This window comes from Triturus cristatus, chromosome 7, assembly GCF_964204655.1.
Source record: "Triturus cristatus chromosome 7, aTriCri1.1, whole genome shotgun sequence".
In the NCBI taxonomy this organism is placed as follows: Eukaryota; Metazoa; Chordata; class Amphibia; order Caudata; family Salamandridae; genus Triturus; species Triturus cristatus.
Window position 1 is genome coordinate 1,597,570,026 of NC_140590.1, and position 15,121 is coordinate 1,597,585,146.

At 47.6% G+C, this 15,121-nt stretch overlaps 1 protein-coding gene across 1 annotated transcript in view; it reads left to right on the top strand.

Moving 5' to 3' along the window:
• EDN3 (endothelin 3) overlaps positions 1 to 15,121 on the top strand; it is a 429,809-nt gene that overhangs the window by 347,735 nt on the left and 66,953 nt on the right. The window contains exon 3 of the mRNA XM_085619462.1: positions 13,992 to 14,162. Coding sequence (XP_085475588.1) covers positions 13,992 to 14,162 — 171 coding nt within the window. The remainder of the gene's footprint in view (positions 1 to 13,991; positions 14,163 to 15,121) is intronic.

Sequence of the window (15,121 nt, forward strand, 5' to 3'; positions counted from 1 at the left end):
CAACGTCCGGGAAGACGGAGCATAGCGCATGACGGATCTGCATATACCGAAAGTACTCCCTGTCCTGCAACTGGAATTCCGTCTGCAGCATCTCGAACCTTTTGAATCCCCCCCCTAGTCCAGAGATCACCCACCCTGCTGATGCCTATCATGTCCCACTTCTCGAAGCCCTTCGAGGTCCACAGGGAGCCCAACTGCTCAGATGCGTATAGTAGCGACGCCCGGGTCAAACGATCTTTCCACCCCATCGCTACATTGGCCGCGTGCCACACTCGTACCATGACACGCGTGGGGCCCGTCAGACGTGCGTCGAGCGAGCTGGAGTAAAGCGCTCGGTTATAATCACCACCCGGCAGTAACATCTTATCCATTTCAAAGGCCGGGTTTAGAGCGGGCCCGTACAGGCCGTGATTAATCGCAGCCAGCTGGGAAGCCCAATAATACCGTTTGATATCCGGGAGGGCAATCCCCCCGTCATACCACGGGAGCGTCAGCTACGCCAGGGCGATACGCGGTCTCCCTTCCCAGAACAGGCGGCGTTGCAAACTCTCCACCTCGCGGAAGTAGCGCGCCGGGACGATGTCCATTGTGTTCTGCAGAGCGTACAGGAAACGCGGCAGCGACATCATCTTAAACAATGCCGCCCGGCCGAGCGGCGAGAGCGGCAAGCGCCTCCAACGCGCGACATCCTCCTTCAGGCGCTGGAGGGGGGGAAGCAGGTTCTGACTATATCGGGCCTCCGCGTCCAGGGTAAGGAAGACACCCAGGTACCTAAATCCCCGCGGGGCGATCTGGATAGGGCAGCCCCGCGGAAGGATAGGAGCCTCCCCGGAGAGAACATACACGCACGATTTAGCCCAGTTGATGACAAGGCCGGAGTTATGGCCAAATGAATGCAGTACATCAACCAGTACTATCAGTGATTTACGTGGGGAAGCCAGGTACAGGAGAATGTCATCAGCGTATAGGGATACGCGGTCCTCATACTCGGGGGTCCAGCGGAGACCACGGATAGAAGGATGCCACCGCAGCCACTCCGCCAGGGGCTCCAAGGCGAGCGCGAAAAGGGCAGCCCTGCCGCGTGCCTCTGCCCAGCTCGAACGGAGCCGACACTCTACCGTTCACCACCACCTGTGCCAGCGGGCCAGAGTACAACAATTTAACCCAACTGATAAACCCTGGGCCAAACCCAAATTTCGCGAGCGTCGCCCAAATATATGGCCATTCAAATGTATCAAACGCCATAGTGGCGTCCAAGGACGCCAAGATGGCCGGCTCCCGTATGAACGGGACACGTGCGAGCACCCCATGCAAACACCGCAGGTTAAGCGCTGTGTTGCGATGGGGGGTGAAGCCGGACTGATCCTGGTGAATCAAGTCACACACTACGCCGACCAGCCGATTGGCCAACACTTTGGCAAGAATTTTGGGCTCCGCATTCAATAGCGAAATGGGCCGATAGGATGTGACCCGGTCCCACGGCCTCCCCTCCTTGTGGATAACCACAATTGTAGCCAGACGCTGGTCTAGCGGGAGGGAACCCGTCGAGTGGGCCGCAAGGAACATAGCACGGAGATGTGGCGCCAGCGTATCCGGTCGCAGTTTATACAACTCGATGGGAAGACCATTAGGACCCATGGCCTTGGCGGAAGCGACCGAGCGTATGGCGAGGGCAATTTCTTCAGAAGTTGGAGCGGCGTCCAACGACACTCTGTCCTCCTCCGAAAGGGAAGGCAGCGCGATATCTCTGAGCAGGGCATGGGAATCCTCTTTAGAGCGGGAGGACACCGGGGAATACACCCCACGGAAATAGTCTGCAAAGCAGGAAACAATTTCTTCCGGTTCAGTGACACACACACCATTCTGATTCTCAATCAAAGGGACAACTCGACTCGCTCTCTCCTTTTTGTCCAGCCACGCAATCAATTTACCAGCCTTATCACCCACATCATACAGTCTCCCCTGTTGCTCTCTACTGAGGCCCCTGGCCGCCTCCGTGACGAGGGCCTTATAGGCCGCTTGCTTGAGTCGGAGAACATGTAATTTATCATCCGTCACCCCACATTCTAGATCACCCTCCAACTCGGTTATCTCAGCTTCAACACGGGTCACCTCCTCCTGCTCGCGCTTCCGGGAGTGGGAAATAAGGGACAGGGCCTCTCCCCGGAGTACCGTCTTGAACGCCTCCCACAGTGAGACCGCCGATGACACAGACCCCACATTCTCGTCAAAGTAGCGCTTAAGGGATTTAACCAGCTCCGCGCGAATGGTGGGGTCACGCAGGTACCAGGGATTAATCGGGACCACCCTACCCTCTCCCCTAGGAAGAATATCAAAGCGCAACAAGAGCGGGGAGTGGTCCGAGATACCCCGTGCCAAATGGCTCACCTCCCCCACCCTCCCCACATGAGCCGCCGGAACCAGGACATAATCTAGCCGTGAGAGACTACCATGAGCCCCGGAATGGAAGGTGTACTGTAGCTGCATGGGATGTTTCAAACGCCAACAATCCACCAGCTCCAAGGTATCCAAGAGGCCAGACAACCACGCCTGGGCCCGGGGGAGATCCCTAGGGGGGTGACGATCCACAGTTCCGGAAACCACAGCATTAAAATCCCCCCCCACCACTAGAATCCCCTCCGGAAGGCCAAGGAGGAGGCGCCCCAGGTCCGCAAAGGTGGTCGTCTGCAGCCCCGGCGGGACATATACTGACACAAAAACGACCACTCTGCCCTCCATTCTGCCCACCAAAACCGTGTAACGTCCCCTGTCGTCATGGAGCACCTCATCAATCTCCAACGGGAGCGAGTTCTTAACCATAATGCCCACACCCCTTGAACCAGACGTGAAGCCCGAATGGGCCACAAGGCGGTAGCCCCGTCGATTCATAGCACAAAAGGAGTTGCCAATGAGGTGTGTCTCCTGCAGAAAAACTATATCGGGCGAAATTCGCTTCAAGAACTGCAGGACCACACCTCGTTTTATCCTGTCCCCCAGTCCATTAACATTCCAGGACAACAAACTCAGTCCCCTACCCCCCATCATAAACAGAAGCCATCACTCGTCCCCCAGAGAGCACTTTAGAGATAACACAATGATACATTTGCCTTGTGGTATAAACGAACAACACCCCACCCCAACCCACCCGCCCCAACAAAACTCCCCCCTCCCTGCACCCCTGCATGAGCCCGGACAGCCCCCCCAACTTGCAGTGTGCCTGTCGCCCCTATATAATGAAACTAGCTAGACCCCCTGGAGGAGGAAAGAGTACCCCTTCTAGACCCCACACACCCTCCATGGGAGAGGAAAGAACAAAGACAGAAGCTTGGTCGAAAGTGGCATCATAGTCGTCCAGAGTGAGGCCCAATATCAACCCCTCAGTCCCGATCCAGTGGGCCGTCTCCTCCCGCCGCCCTCCCCCCCCGCCATCCCGATCACGATCCCCAGACAGAGTGTCCAGCCAGTCCCCGGCCGCTTCGGGACGATCAAAAAAGTGCGTGCGACCCTCCACCTCCACTCGCAGCTTGGCCGGGAAGAGCATGGCATATTTTAGGTTCATGTCCCGAAGTCGGCGCTTGACGCCCAGGAAGCTCAGTCTCTGCTTTTGGACCGCTTGGGTAAAATCAGGGTAAAAGTTCACCTCCATATTTTCCAGCTTAATCGGCCCTTGCAGTCTGGAGGCTTGCAAGATCGCGTCCCTGTCCCGAAAGTTAAAAATCCGGGCAATGAGAGGTCGCGGAGGGGCTCCGACCTTCGGCCTTCCCCCGGGAACTCTGTGGGCCCTCTCCACGGCAAACAATTTACTCAGTCCCCGAGGCTGGAGATGGGTAGCGATCAGGTCCTCTACAAATAGATCCGCCGCCGCTTCCTCCCGTCCCTCGGGTACCCCGATGATGCGGATGTTGTTCCTCCGGGCCCGACTCTCGGAATCCTCAAGGCGCCGATCCATAAGTGCACTCGCCTGACGAAGTCGGGCACCTCCGTTTGTAGGGCCGCCACCTCAGTCGTGAGGCCCGATGCGGTTTGGGCCAAAGAATCAACCCGGTCGTTGGTCTTGGAGAGATCAGCCCTCACCAGGCCAACATCCACGAGGACCGCGTCGATCTTATGTGCCAGGGTGTCGAACCGCTGGCCCACCGAGGCCTTCATCTCGGCAATGGCGCCCATGACGTCTTGCAGAGTCAGATCCGTGGGCAAGTCCGGGGCATCAGAAGGGCCCTCAGAGGACTTGTGCGGTCCGCCGGGAGATCCCTTCTGGAGGGTATAGCGGTCCATGATGTTGGCCTGATGTACAGCGCCACGCCGGGTCGACTTGGTCTTTGACCGATCTCCATCTTGTTTCGTGGCCATCGCCACAGGTCTCACACTCGCACCAGCGACGCCGTAGAGGGCAGGCAATCAGGGCCACGAGCTCCGGGGGGGCCACCCCAGATCGGCGGGGTGGGTCACAGCCGGCAGGCAGGCAGGGTCCCCCAGCGAGGCCACACCAACACAAAGAGCTCCGCGATCTCACTCGCAGAGAAGGCAAGGGGGTGCGAAAGTGAAAGCGAAAGTGCGGGGTACGCGACTCGCCAGGCCCAGCCCGCCGTTGTTGTTCACTTTGCCACCGGGTCACCCCCCAGCGCAAATCCGGGGTCCGGCGAGAAGAAGGCCGCAAACTTCAATCGGTGCTCACTCCGGCACCCGAAGTCCGATTTGAGAACGGGAAACGGGTACCACCTCAGCTCAGGCTCACCAACACAGTCCCCTCAACCGAGGCAGGATGAATACAGGATAAATGTAGGAGGTTGCGGAGGTCCTCGGGAGCCTCGCACCTACGCGGCCATCTTGGTTGCGCGCTAGGCTCCTCCTCCCTGCATTTATTTTTAAAAGTGGATAAATACAGAAATGTTGCTCCTTTTAAGTGTCTCTCCATGCTGTCTTTGATGAATTATAGGAAAACACACAAGATGATGGACAGAATGTTGCACATTGGCAAAACATTAGCCCCCAGTCACAGATCTGGGTTTAATCCATCGTTATTTTGCTCACCACGCCACCCCAGTTCAGACATGGCCATATGCAAATCAGTCTTGACCCTGTGCCTCATGGGAACAGTCAAGCCCGAACTGCCAAGCCACGTCTTTCCTGGACCGGAATCAAGCATCCTAGGACCGGTTTCGGGGTTTCACCGCTCTTCAGCCCGGATAGCTTGATTCCAGTGGCATGGAGAGCACAGGACTCACCTCAAGCTATCCTGGCTGAAGAGGGGTGAAACCCCGAAACCGGTCCTAGGATGCTTGATTCCGGTCCAGGGAAGACATGGCTTGGCAGTTCGGGCAGGACTGTTCCGATGAGGCGCAGGGTCAAGACTGGCTGGTTCAAACTGGAATGGCATCGTGAGCAAAAAAACTATGGATTTAGGCCTAGATCTCTGTACTGGGGTGAATGTATGACATTGTTCTGCATTCTGTCCATCAATTGTTGTTTTTGTATTTGTCACCCCGAGTGGGACGGGTATGCCCAGACGTGGTTCCCGTGCTCTCCATGCCACTGGAATCAAGGTATCCTGGCTGCTATCCTGGCTGAAGAGGGGTGAAACCCCGAAACCGGTCCTAGGATGCTTGTTTCCAGTCCAGGGAGGACCTGGCTTGGCATTTCGGGCTGGACTGTTCCCATGAGGCACAGGGTCAAGACTGATTTGCATATGGCTGGGTTCAAACTGGAATGGCATGGTGAGCAAAAAAACGATGGATTTAGGCCCAGATCTCTGTACTGGGGTGAATGTATGACATTGTTCTGCATTCTGTCCATCAATTTTTGTTTTTGCATTTGATGAATTATAGGTCAGCAGCTGAGCATATGGACAGCATGAGAAATTTAAAAACAGGATGAAATGTATTTAAATAACGGCATATGTCAACATAAATTTGTTATAATGCTAGAATTTACCAGTGGATGTATTGTTATGTAAATTTTGACAGCTTAAATATCTAAAGCACAACAGACATCAAAGTATGAGTACGCGTCTATCAGTCAAATAAATAGGGAACTGTATAATTTTTCAACTTCATTTATACCCAAAACACAAAATAAGTATGGATAAATACAAATAAAATGGCCCAAAAATAAATATGGATAAATACAGACGGAAATGTTACAATAAAAAAATACCATAAAACCGGGAGCCCTAATTATAAACCTGCAAGGTAGGGTGGAGAAACAAGGACGATGGGTTAGACTTCCTCAGATTGCTACCACCCCTTAATTGCAATGCTTGAAAATAAAGTATGTCTGTAGTTCAGCTGTTTAGCAGAGGAAGGCCTGAAAACAAGGTAGCAATATCTAAGTAGTATTGCGCAGAAAACCTGAACTATGTCAACAATTCTTCCCTAAAATCTACACTTTAATGAGAATTGCTGCAACAGATGTTTTTTTTTCGTTGAGTGCTTTGAGTCCAGCTCCCTTCCACTTATGGCTTTCTCATGAGTGCAGATTATACCTATTATCATTTTTCAGTCCCTACCTATACTTCTGCCAAATTACCTGCTTTTATTTTATTTTGTGGCAATACAACGTGCCTTCTTAATTCATCAATACAGGCTTTCTCTGTTTCTGTGTTTACTAGGGTATTCCAACTGCTTCCGCTTGATTCTGGTATGGGGTCCACAGGGACTAATAAGGCTTGGGTGGGGGGAGTTGGGGGGGCCCTCGGTCCCCTTTAAATAAATAAAAAAAAGGCTTGGGAAGGGTCCATGTGCCCCCCTTCGGTTTAAGAAAAAAAAGGCCTTGTGGCATTTGGTCTGGAAGGGCAGCACTTGGCCTCCCCTCCCCTTAAAAATAAAAGAAAGGACATGTGGGATGTAATACCCAGGCCGAGCGCGATGGGGGTTTGGCTTTATATAAGGTAAAAAATATTAGTTTACATTGGGGAAAAAAATGAAATTTACTTAAAAAAACTAAGTTTAAAGTAACGTTATTGTTAGGTGTGATAAAAAGATCTGTTTTTCTTCTTTTTTTTAAATCTTAGAAATTCACTGAACAAAACAAAGTTGAAAGTAACATTATAGTTAGGTGAATTTGTCAGTGACAACATTAACGTTTAGAACCCCCCAAAAAAACCTGAAATTCACCAGTCAGAGTTAGCAGAGCTAACAATAATTTATGCCCCAGCCATGCACTGTACATGACCGCACGTATTACATCACTCATGATATGTTCTGGAACATCATCTTGTCTATCTAGTAATAAATGGATTAAAGTTATACGTTATGTGTTGGTTATGTTGCAACAAGTGGTCCTTGTAACAGGTAAAGGACCCTTGTGTACAAATGTATTTTAACATGTTAGGACCCCAAACACTTTTAAATGACTATGTTTTAGCCCAGTAACTCTATTAAGTTAGTTTGTGAAAGCATCAACAATTAACGTGGTTTGACTGTAACACTGCTATGGGTGTAGCCAACGGAGGTCGGCTCCATAGTCTGTTTTTTACTGATGTCTTTGCCAAAAGGAACAGAAAATCCTTCTCCTCCAGATAGATGGAAGGACAAAAAAAAATAATAATAAAGGCGGCGTAGTCTCTAACTGGTATTTATAAAATCCTCATTAGTATACACCACTCTTCGATTTGAAATCACTTTATGGCGCCTTATTATGTGTAGCTCAGTAGAAAGCAATATTTGCTCCATTTAACGCAAAAAGTCGCCTAATCCATATGGAAAACAGACTCGGGGGTTGTAGGAGCTTTTTCAAATGTGCCATTGTTGACTTGAAGAAAACAGTTGTCATCCATTCCATGTGGTGCTTAACACTGTGACATGGTAATAAGGCACCCATTGTATGAACTAGTGTTGCATGTGAAAGCCCTCCTTGCCCGCGCCCTAACTGTGTAGGAAGGTTACAGATGTAATCTGCTTGCTGTTCAAAACACCACTATTTACCTAAAAGTATATATCTTTTACGTTTCCAAACTTGAATAAAAAATGTTTCGATGAGGAGGCCCGTGTTGTCCCACAATAAAAAGAATGCATTTACGCTGGATTTTCCTCACGAACACCAGGCAAGATGATTTGTAGTAATTTTTCAGTCATTAAAAAACAATTTAAATTCCTCACACACATACATTTCTGTCTAGAATGTGAACCAAATAGCAGACAAATGGCTTGAAAGTGTCTGAAAGCCACCGCTGCAACACAAAATGTAGGGAATGGTTGCCTAAATAGGAGAAAATATGTACATGGTCTCTTTGAGTGTTGCTATGTGTGAATGTAGTTGAAATGCCACTTCTGCACAGGTATAATATATTTTGAGCCTGCACTATATACAACATTAATCATAGCTTTGCCGGAGGTTAAGAGGCGTTCTGTTTTAGTAATATTACAGCACCATTATAAATACTCAATGCAGAGTTGCAAACCAGTGAAAATTGCTAGTACATGTTTCAGAACATAGTAAGAAATAGAGAAAACAGATTGGAAGCTGCGTGAAAAAAACAAGATAATGGACTAGCTTTAAGAGATAACATTTAGTTGATCAATTCAAAAATAGTTATTGAGCATTCCTTTTCAACTGGTCCATACCACAAGCAATACTTTACTATTCCTTGTGAGATTCTGGGGTTTCTGTTCATACTGACTTTTTCCATTGTGTTCAGTTGCTTTTAGTGTGAGAGGAACCAAGGATAGTGATGAAATAATTTTTGCTTGAAGCCATCAACATCTATCACTCTGAGCTTTGTTTTATAGTTTAAATAATTAGGAAATTAAATTAAATCTCTTGGGAATGGACGTTCATTTCGTGAATCGTCTGAAATGATGCGGCTGCAGCTAATAATGGAAAGTCTATCACTGGAGTGTGCTCTGGTGCTTGAAATATGGAGCCTCAGTGCATAGTATTTACTGCCTGGCCAGATACGCCTGAGGTGTTGACATACAGGCCATAAGGAGGGATTACACAAACGTCTCTCTTGAAAAGGCTCATAGCAGTATACCCTCAGCCTGGCCTTCCCAAAGTAGTATCTGGAAATTGCTCTGCTCTGCAAAAGTGGAACACGTGATCTCCTACATCCTTTGTGCTCCCCTTTCATCAACCATAACGGGGCAGGTCCTGGAGATATCTGCCAATGCCACAGGCACATACCGCACAAAATTAAACTGGTAAAATGGTGGTATAATTTTGGGTGGAGTGTGAGTTTTTACCACTTGCACTGTAATACAAAACAATGTTAGTGTTGTGTGTTTCCTCCATGGCCCATTGTAGTTCTTCCTATGTTAGTCTAACTGTGCACGTTATAGGCCTCATTTACTTTTGCACAGGTTACAATATAAACACGCTGGCTTTTGTGCCACATTGTACTTTCACACAGAACCTGCATATCTTTTTGCGTTTTGTTCTTTTCCTGGGATTTGATCAGAACATCATAGACAAGGTCAATCAACAATATCCCTTGTTATTCTTTTTGGCCAGACACTAGCACCTAGACATAACACAAAAAGGCAGCTGTTGTGTATCTGCACACGTCTTGTCATAAAGATGAGCACAGGAACCAAAAACACACACATGGAACGAGAGTTCTGAGACAAGAGCACTGCTTGTGCTGAGAAGTAGCGCGTCTGCTGTATATGCTAAGGAACGGGGTCCACCACTAATCACAGAGATCTTTTATATATATAATCATTTAGCTTCAGTAGCAGGGGAGGGTGTTTAGGTTCCTCTTTCCTATATGATTACAGGGCTTTTCATGGTATACGGTTTCTTAACCGTGCCAACAGTATTGTTAATATGCATTTGTTTTCTAATTCTGGCATGTATACTGCATTTCAGAGCACAATAGTATAAAAAAGTATTCTAAACTTACTTCGTGTCTCATGGTTATCTTATTGTGGACGAGTGCCAGTGAGAGAGCGAAAGGGTGTGTCCTGTTACCGTGATCCTCAACAGGGTCGGGAGTATTGTGTTCTGTGGCGCTAATTCACTTGCTTCTCTGGTAAGGTTAGGAGAGCAAGTGAGGCACTATAGCTAATGGGACTCGTTCTCATAGGTACTGAGGTGGTATGGTGACTCAGTCCCTACATGCCAATGTTCGATGATCCCAAACATGGTTCTGTTCCTGAGCAGACTCCCTGCAACAACAGTACTCCCTATGATAGCAGGTGGAACCATCTAAGTGAGACGAACTGTGCTTGCCCAATGCACCAGCTGGGGATAACTATCCTACTGAGATACCTGCAATGACCAGTGATTTGTATGTAGTGGACTGCAGTTATCTAACACCTGGTGTCCGCAGATGTGGTTTCGGCAGGGGATGTCCAGGATAAGTCTGGCAGAGGAGTTCTGGATACGCCGCAATTTCTTTATTGTGAGATCTAGAAAATGTATCTGTTCTTCACTATATGCCATTGTAAGCTGTATAACTCTTGATTCTCCATTAGGCCACCCACAAAATTCCTCTAGGACATCAGAATTACCTGTCCAGATCAAGAGGACATCATCGATATACTTCTTCCCTAGAGTGATATTCTCTATGAAAGAGTTATCGGAATTGTAGATGTATTTGGCCTCCTAGTGATCCATGTACAGATTCGCTATGTCTGGGGCAAACCCAGCCCCCATAGCTACTCCCTTGGTTTGGTAAAAGAACTTCTTTTGAAATGTAAAGAAATTCTTGGTCATAGCTACTTCTAATAGACCAATGATTAATTCTGTCGGTACCCAGTGTGGTCTTTCCCTGCATTCTAAAACTTAATGGGCTATTTCCAAGGCTTCTGTCTGTGGAATACTTGTGTATAACGAGGCCACGTCAAGGGTAACCAATAGTTGTTTTTCATCATCAAACGGGAAGTCTTCTATGTCTTGGGGGCCCATGGTTGTAAATAGATGTCAAACTATTGAAAAAGAGGCTCTGAGACGGAGCCACAACCGGACACAATAGGTCTTCCTGGAGGATTGTCCCTATCTTTATGCACCTTTGGGAGTGTATAGATAGTTGGAATGCTGGATCTTTTTGATTGAGATACCCAAACACTCGCTCACCGAGAAATCCTTCCTCTAGCCCCCTCATGGTTAGTTGGTGTATAAGTTTCACGACTTCCTTGGTTGGGTCACCAGATATTCTTCTGTAGTTTTCAGCTACTTGCAACTGTGTCTGTATTCCACTAACATAGTTCTCTCTATTTTGAATGACAATGGAACCCCCTTTGTCAGCTGGCTTGATCACTACTTCTTGATTCTGTTTAGTGTTTCTAAGCTCAATCTTTCTTCTTTGCTGATGTTATGTTTTATATACTTCTTTTTGTTATACAATTTCAATACATTGCGCATCACCACTTGCTCAAATGCAAGGATTTTGTTAGACATCATATGCGTGGGTGGCGAAAATGTGGAAGGTGTACGTAGTGGTGTTGCTGGCCTTTTGCTTTCATTCGTAGGATTGGGAGTTTTATGAAAAGTGCCGTAGCCGTATTTTCCTAAAGAAACCATGCAGCTCTATTTTAGTAATAAAGCTATTCAATGGGGCCGTGGGTACATAATACAAACCTTTAGACAGGACCGACATTTCTGTAGTTGATACACAATAGTTGGAAAGGTTAATCACCGATCAAGAGCTTGAACCGCCGTGTTGAGATTTTCAGTGGAAAGAAATGGTTTTAGTTTTCTTAGAGCATGGAGTTGATAGTTAGCCCCTCTGGTGGCGGCATTTATGTCCTTTTGGATGGAGAGGTCATTGTCCAGGATTACTGATTTAGCTGAGTCGATGATGTGTCGGGTGCAGTTCATAGCAGTAAGCTGCGGGAGCCAGTCGTTGATCCTAGGGTTGATACTGGGTGGAGAGATCAGAAGGAATTCTGTTTTAAGGGCGTTAAGTTTGACGTGGTTGCGAGTCAGCCAGTGCTGTGCTTTAGTCATGGCTTCTGATGTCATCGGGAGAGGTGACTCTCATGTACAGTTGGGTATCGTCTGCATACATATTTTAGGAGGTTTGAGAGAGTTTAAGGATTTTGGTTAAGGGTTCCATGTATAGATTGAATAGTGTTGGGGAGAGAGTGGAACCTTGGGAGACGCCTAGATGAACTGGTGACTGATCGGAAAGAGTGTGGTTAATTAGATCCTGCTGAGATAGGTTGTGAAGGAATGAGGAGAACCATTTTAACACGTGCTGGAGAGACCTATCCTAAGCTCTGATAGGTTCAGAAGTGTGTCACGATTGACAGTGTTGAATCCCGCTGACAGGTTCAGTAGTATTAGTAAACAAGATTTGTTCTGATCGAGAGAACGGAAAGCATCATCTACAATGTGAACCAAGGCGGTTTCGGTGCTGTGACCCAGTCTGAATCCCGTTTGATACTGGTCGAAGAGTTGGAATTGATCAGTGTGATTGCAGAGTTGTAGGTGTTCAATTTTTAAAAATATTTTAGCCAAAGTTGGGATGGGGCTGTAGTTGTTATACAGGAAATGTTATATAAGGCAATTGGGTTTACAAGGTATACAAGTCTTTTATCATCTATACTGTAGGGCATTAAGTTAAGAGCGCTTGTTGTGGAAGAATGAAGTTAATTTTTATGACGCGTGTGGGTTCTAAGTAATGCAGTGGTTGGGGTAGTCTGTACTAATACGTCTTTATCACTATCCTAAGGAACCCTTTTGAAGCAACCTTAGCTAATTGAAAGAAAACCAATAAGGTTGTTGCAGTTTACATGCAGCTCCTTGATTCAGGTTCATAACTCATTGCACTATGTGATGAGAATTGTAGTATGATCTGCAGGTAACATAAGGATATCTGTAACAAAAGCAGTAACCAACAAAACTATCTACATAATATTCAGATCTGTGAACTGCATGCTACGTTATACTTTGCAGCAGGGACATTAACCCTCTGATGTTTTATGATGAGTTAAACCAATGCCTAGACTGCACACAGATCTCCTTAGCAAGTGCATTAACACCCAAAGTGATCTTACCTCAATTATACCTTGGACATTGTGGGGTGCACAAACATCTCTTCCATAAGTGCCTTAAGCCCATAAGCTATATTAAAATGCAGAAGGTTTGTGACAAGTAAGTCAAGAAAATTTATTTGGGGTCATTTTTTAAACAAATAAATGTATAAGCTGAGGGTTAGGCTCCTCTATTATGGTTTATCAAATTACCCAGGAAGCTCTCCAGCTCTGGAGCTAACTCAAGTGTACATCCAGTTAGTGAATCACTGCCCCTAAGTTGCATCGTAAACCACATCCCAGCCTAGAGGAACTGGTGCCTATCTTCTAAGGTACACACAAGCTGCGCAGAAAATCGGACTATACACAGTAGCGGCTGCTACCGCGCCCGGGTAGTGGGGTAGGGGAAAAAAATAAAAAATACTTACCTGAAATGGCCACCGCCTCTCCTTTGTCCTCTGTCATCTTCCTGCACTACTGGCCAGCAGCAGGAAGCACCCACCCTCCCAGCCTTCCCATAGCCAATCACAATGGTGCAATGTAGCGTTGTGATTGGTCTGACCGCCGTGGATCGGCGCTCAGACGGGAACTGGGAGGGTTGGCATGTTCCTCACCAGGCTGTGTAATATGCAGCCTGGTGGGGGACATGCAAAGGGTGCAGGACTACTTGGATGGGCCGAGAGGGCAGAACAAGCAGTTGTGTGCACTTCAGGAGTGAAAACCACTCCTCCCCCTACTCCGCCAGCCCCGTCCTGCCCCGAGAGCCACTAAAGTATATAGGAAAAATAAAATGATAATAACAATAGTTATTATCATTTTATTTTTATTCAGTGGGCGATGCTCCTCCGCCTTAGTGGAGGAGCCGCCACTGACTATACAGTGTCTGTAAAGATATTTTGACTGGCCATAGTATTTTTATTTCACAGGGCCTGTAAAATATCACAGTGTAGCAAATGAAGATTTCTTGTAAAACTTAAATCCAAAGCAGAGTTTGCTAGTTGTGTAATAAGCATCAGCAGTGCATTCTAAGGCCTTCCACCTGTCTCCAGTCCTGAACCCTTGTCTGTTCTTCCACAGGCGAACAGTGCCCTACGGGCTGTCCAGCTACAGGGGCGGCTACAGAGGCAAGCGATCCATTGAGAGGGACCCGAGCCCCTCGCTGTCCCGGCATCCACCAAGGTGCTCCTGTTCAGTCAGAGATGACAAACACTGCACAGGGTTCTGCACAAGTGCCCGAGACAGCAGAAGGTAAGTCCTTCCATTCTTAGTCACTATCGATGCATTGGTATGCGATATTTCATAGAACCTGACAACAGCTCGCCACGTCCATGCAGTATGCCAGTTTCTCTGTTGTTCTATATGCAAGGCTTTTGAATTTCATTTATTGTTTCCTTTCCCTCACCTTTGCTGGGAGGTTATTTCATGGACTGACTTTCTTTTCCATGAAAAATTATTCTAACAACGTTACATTTACGTTTCCCTTCCCCGGGTTTCATAAAATAAAATGTTGTTTTATGGGCACTGCTCCGAAAGGCAATGGTGTGTCATCACCCTTGTGGGTTTACCCGTCATAACGCTACAGCCGCCCAGCCTGATGATGCATGCCCGCCAGTCTTGGAGAGGTAGACAAAGTAATTCCTTTAAACATACTTGTAAGCGCATTTTGTTAACGAAGCAGCCGAGTAGCAAAATACAGGCGCTGGGCGCTCCAAAAACTAAATAGCAGCAGAGCAATGGAGTAGGGCTGGTAGTGAGTGGTGTTGGGGGGGGGGGGGGGAGAAACCGTGCATGAGGAGAGGACAAACGTAGAAGAGGAGGGTACAAGTCATCCAATCAAGAGGGTGGTGAAGAGGCTGTGCAGCAAGCGAGAGACAAACGTAGATGAGGAAGGAGGGTACAAGTCATCCAATAATAAAAAGGGCGGTGAAGAAGCAGTGCATGAGGGGAGGAACAAACATAGAAGAAGAGGAGGGTACAAGTCATCTAATCAAAAGGGCGGGGAAGAAGCAGTGCACCAGGTGAGGGACAAAAGTAGAAGAGGAGGGTACAAGTCATCCAATCAAGAGGGTGGTGAAGAGGCTGTGCAGCAAGCGAGAGACAAACGTAGATGAGGAAGGAGGGTACAAGTCATTCAATCAAAAGGGTGGTGAAGCAGTGCACGAGGGGAGGGACAAACATACAGGAAGAGGAAGGGTACAGTCATCCAA